At 65.4% G+C, this 4,862-nt stretch overlaps 2 protein-coding genes across 2 annotated transcripts in view; one reads left to right on the top strand and one right to left on the bottom strand.

Moving 5' to 3' along the window:
* Positions 1–144, bottom strand: part of KRTCAP2 (keratinocyte associated protein 2) — a 2,250-nt gene extending 2,106 nt beyond the window's left edge. The window contains 2 exon segments of the mRNA XM_029936034.1: positions 46–96; positions 99–144. Coding sequence (XP_029791894.1) covers positions 46–96; positions 99–129 — 82 coding nt within the window. The 5' untranslated portion in view covers positions 130–144.
* Positions 145–663: 519 nt separating this feature from the next.
* Positions 664–4,862, top strand: part of TRIM46 (tripartite motif containing 46) — an 8,610-nt gene continuing 4,411 nt past the window's right edge. The window contains exons 1-6 of the mRNA XM_029936035.1: positions 664–844; positions 2,217–2,478; positions 2,691–3,034; positions 3,609–3,752; positions 3,860–3,955; positions 4,528–4,834. Of these exons, the coding sequence (XP_029791895.1) occupies positions 782–844; positions 2,217–2,478; positions 2,691–3,034; positions 3,609–3,752; positions 3,860–3,955; positions 4,528–4,834 (1,216 nt within the window). The 5' untranslated portion in view covers positions 664–781. The remainder of the gene's footprint in view (positions 845–2,216; positions 2,479–2,690; positions 3,035–3,608; positions 3,753–3,859; positions 3,956–4,527; positions 4,835–4,862) is intronic.

The following is a 4,862-nucleotide window of genomic DNA, read 5'->3' as shown; positions in this document are numbered from 1 at the left end:
CACCACACTCGGCCGAGGGGGGAATCCCGCCGCCGCCGCCGTTACCCATCACGGCCCGCCCTCCGGTCCAGTAGGCGCCACGGGCCGAGACGAGTGTGGAGCCGAACCGGAGCCGTCGGCCGTGCGCATGCGTCAGCGCGGCTCGCGGGCTCGCTTCCCCGCACTCCCTCTAGGGGCGTGGCCACAGCGCCGCCTGCCGGCAGGGAGGAAGTATTGCGTCCAGGAGCGGCTGCGGCCACCGCCCTGGGCCCCTGCCCTTCCCCGCACCCCGAGGGTCTGCTGCCTCCCGGCGTAAGCTGCTGGGCCCGTGGCCCATAGCCTCTAGCCCACGTCTGTGTTCTTTGCCATTTATGTCATCTCCAGTGCCCGTTCCTCACGCCTCCCTCCCCATGATCATTGTCTGGACATCTCCCGTGGACTCTTGCCCAAACCAAAATCCAGTCCTCCCATTCTGGAGCCCATCTTTCTCTGAAACTCTTTCTCCCGCTTTATATGAGTAAGATCACGGAGCCACTGAAGAATGCCAGCATAAGAAATGGCTCCCCTCTCCAACGTCATTCCATGATACCCCCCCCCCCCACGGTCTTCTGAGGACCACGTGGGGAGAACTATTTCCCACCTCCTACCTCGACGGGCGCTGTTCAAGGCTGTCCCTGGAGCATGCGCAGTGACATCTCACCCCCACCCCTCCCCACACCCCCACCGGGCTCCTGCATTAAGCCCGGGGTTCGCAGCCGCAGCCGGGATCGGGCACCCGGGGGCAGGCGGGCATGCTAGGGCCATGGCCGAGGGCGCGGATATGCACACCTTCACTTCCATCATGGACGCACTGGTCCGCATCAGTGTGAGTTAAGGCGGGGTCGAGGGGAAGGGGAGGGGGCGCACAAGGGTTCGGGGCAGGCCGGGACCTTGAACAGGTGGAGAGGAGGCAAGATGCTGGCATGTAGGCAGGGGTCTGGGGATGGCAGAAAAGGACTGGGAGAGTCGGGGTGCAGGTTGGAGAGGGTAATCCCTGGGGCAGCCCGGAGGGGAGTGCCGTGGAGGCGTCCATCTGCTGGGGTGTAAGGAACCAGCAGGGGCCCGGATGCTGCGGGTGGGCTGGGATATCCACCGGCAGTGCACCGGGGCTGGGGCTGCGGGGCCAGGGGGCCATGTGAGCTATGAGGAGGGGGCGTGTGTGAGCTTGGATGTTTTCCAAGAAAACTGAAGCTAGATAAGGGGCGACGAAGGAGCCGCCCCACGGTGCAGTTCCAAATTTGGACCCTTCGGCGAGACCCCACCCCACCGCACCCCCACTCAGAGCTGCCTAGGAGCCCGCGGTTGTCATGGCAACCCGTGCCCGGCTCTCCCAGGGGCGGTGCCAACCTTGCTCCCCCCCACCACTTCCTTCCCCCTCCCTGCCTGTCCCTCCCTCCTTTGTGTCAGCTGCGCCCCTGACCGGGATGGCTGCGAAGAGAGGGACCAAGGTGAGGTGTGGGGGTGGGGCATAGCTTGAGGACCCCCTCCACCAAAAAAAGGAGGGGTACTTCCGGTGGGGAGGGGGCAAGTAGGAGGACGCTCTCGTCTCGCTCTCGCTTGAGGAGGGGGGTTGCGGCTAGTCAGGGGGAGGGGGCGGGAGGGCCTGACGGTCGGGGGCGAAAGGGAAAGGGTTCGTATCCGGGACCCGAGGAGACGGCGGGGGAAGTGAAGGATGGGGAATGGGGGCTGGGGCGGACGCAGGCTGAGCCGCGGAGAGACGATGGACGCGGTGAGCAGGAGGATGGAGGGCGCGCGCCTGGCTACAGGGAGGAGTCACGCTGGGAAGGAGGAGGGGTGCCAAAAAAGGGGGCGGGGGTCCGCATCGAGCTGCAGAATGGGCGGTGTCCTTGGGAGAAGCTGACGGCCCGGAGGTGGGGGGATGGGGGCAATGTCCAGGGGAGAGGGGCTGCGGGCCCAGCTCGCGCAGGGGGAGCTAGAGGGGCGGCGCCTAAGACCAGGGAGGCAGGTGCTCCAACCCGGGGCTCCCCCCTCCGTGGGCTTTAGCTCTGTCTGTAGGGGGAGGAGAGGAGAGGAGGCAGGCGACGGAGCTGGGCAGGTCTGTGAACCAGGCCCAGGCGGTGCTGCGGAAGCGCCCCAAGAAGCTGGTCGTCTGGCCCCTGCCTGAGCCCCTGGGTTTGTGAGGGCAGCTGAGATGCGCGGAGTCCGCGCTCTGACCCAGCCTCCCGCTGCCTCCACAGACGAGCATGAAGAACATGGAGAAAGAACTGCTGTGTCCGGTGTGTCAAGAGATGTACAAGCAGCCACTGGTGCTGCCTTGTACCCACAACGTGTGCCAGGCCTGTGCCCGGGAGGTGCTGGGCCAGCAGGGCTACATAGGCCATGGTGGGGACCCCAGCTCCGAGCCCACCTCTCCTGCCTCCACCCCTTCTACCCGGAGCCCCCGCCTGGCTCGCAGAACTCTCCCCAAACCGGACCGCTTGGATCGGCTGCTTAAGTCAGGTGGGGCCGGCCCCCCTGGGGTGGGGGCGGGGGCGGGGCCCCTGGGGTGTCCCCGTGGAGGCCTCCAGTCCGCCTTGCTGGGGGCGTGGGGAAGAGACCCTTCATACAGGTTCCAATGTGAGCTGAGCCGAGCCCTGGCACAGTAAGTCCCGTTTTCTATTGAACAGACTTGCCCGCCCCTCACCTCCCTACCTCCCTGGCACTTTCCACAGGCTTTGGGACGTACCCCGGGCGGAAGCGAGGCGCTCTGCACCCCCAGGCGATCATGTTCCCGTGCCCAGCCTGCCAGGGCGACGTGGACCTGGGCGAGCGGGGCCTGGCAGGGCTGTTCCGGAACCTGACCCTGGAGCGCGTGGTGGAGCGGTACCGCCAGAGTGTGAGTGTGGGCGGCGCCATCCTGTGCCAGCTGTGCAAGCCCCCGCCGCTAGAGGCCACCAAGGGCTGCGCCGAGTGCAGAGCCTCCTTCTGCAACGAGTGCTTCAAGCTCCTCCACCCCTGGGGCACCCAGAAGGCCCAGCACGAGCCCACGCTGCCCGCCCTCTCCTTCCGCCCCAAGGTGAGCCCGCCCCGGCAGAGCCGGACAGCGCTGCGCGGGGGCGAAGGGCGGCGGGTGGAGCTTTGCCACCGCCGGGCGCCTCTTTCTGTAACAACAGCAAAAAGGTCGAGCCTCCATCCCACCTGCTGACTGAGGGCGACAATACCTGCCCTGCAGCGGCCGCACCCTGAGGGCCCGGGAAGGGAAAGTTTCCTGTTCGCTGAGAAGATCTGTCTGCATTCATGCATTCACTGAGCAAATATTTATCAAGCCTAGTGCCTGGTGCTATTCTAGGTGCCGGGGACAGGGCGGTGAACAAGATGGGCAAGGTTAATTATTAGCCCCAAGGCAAAGATTTATTATTATTATTGCTATTAGCACACATCCAGAGGTAGACGGGAGGGTGGAGCTAGGCCGATACCTGGCGCAGTCCAGCCTCCTTCTGGTGCCAGCGTGCACCAGCAGGTGGCACTGTGGAGCGCCCCAGCTGGGCTCCCCCGCCTGCGGGAGCAGAGGAGGCCAAGGGTTTGTGTGGTCCGTCAGCCCTCTTAAGCCCACCAATGACTGACTACATCATTGCTCTTTCTGTCCCTAGGGTCTGATGTGCCCAGACCACAAGGAAGAGGTGACCCATTACTGCAAGACATGCCAGCGGCTGGTGTGCCAGCTCTGCCGGGTGAGGCGCACCCACGGTGGGCACAAGATCACACCAGTGCTCAGTGCCTATCAGGCCCTCAAGGTGAGGACCCTGCCTCGCTCAGCCCACACTCACAGCCTCTCAAGCCGCCTCCTGCATGCTGGCCTCTGCGAACTAGGCATGGTGCCCACCTCTTTCTTCCCCCGCAGGACAAGCTGACAAAGAGCCTGACATACATCCTGGGAAATCAGGACACGGTGCAGACCCAGATCTGCGAGCTGGAGGAGACCGTGCGGCACACTGAGGTGAGGCGTGGAGGTGGGCCCTGCGCCCGGCGCAGGGAGGAAGCAGGAAGGGCGTGCACGTGGCCGTGCCAGCTTGCCAGCTCAGGAAGCCCACGGGGGGTCCCAGCAGGTGTCCAGGTTCTGGTTAAGCCAAGTTGGCAGGGGTCTGGGACCCTGGAGTTACAACGGGGACAGGGTGGCAGTCAGCAAGGACAGAGAGAGCTAGAAGAGCCCTGGAGACACAGCACAGAGGCCCCGCAGCTCAGCGCCTCTGCCACCCCTGCGGGGCCCCTTGAATCAGCCGGTGACGTGCGACACACACTGAGGAGGGCACAGAGCCGGTGGACATTAGTGCAGTCGTGGCCTCTCTTATTGGGGGACTCCTTAAGGCCCAGGACTGTGGTGTGGGCATCCAGGAAGGGCAGCACAGTTTCAGGAGTTCCACCCATCTGGCTGTCCAGGTGCCTTTGGAGACGCGAGCCTGGCCCTCCTGGGACGGGTGGGGAGGTTGTCCCCGGTCCGCTGTGGTCCCCGGAAGGCGGGCACTACTGCCGCCTTTGAGAGGAAGATAGTGAGTGTTGCTCCCTGGGCAGGCGAGCGGCCAGCAGGCCAAGGAGGAGGTGGCGCAGCTGGTGCGGGGGCTGGGGGCTGTGCTGGACGAGAAGCGCGCGTCGCTGCTTCAGGCCATTGAGGAGTGCCAGCAGGAGCGCCTGGCCCGGCTCGGCGCCCAGATCCAGGAGCACCGGAGCCTGCTGGACGGCTCGGGCCTGGTGGGCTATGCCCAGGAGGTGCTTAAGGAAACAGACCAGCCCTGCTTTGTGCAAGCGGCCAAGCAGCTGCACAACAGGTACCCGGGGGTGCAGGGGTGCGGCCAGTGTCGGGAACGGTGTGGGAGGGACCGCCCCAGGGACAGACGCAGGGGTGCAGC

The sequence above is a fragment of the Suricata suricatta genome, chromosome 3, assembly GCF_006229205.1.
Source record: "Suricata suricatta isolate VVHF042 chromosome 3, meerkat_22Aug2017_6uvM2_HiC, whole genome shotgun sequence".
Taxonomy (NCBI): domain Eukaryota; kingdom Metazoa; phylum Chordata; class Mammalia; order Carnivora; family Herpestidae; genus Suricata; species Suricata suricatta.
This window is presented reverse-complemented; position numbering and strand designations above follow the sequence as displayed.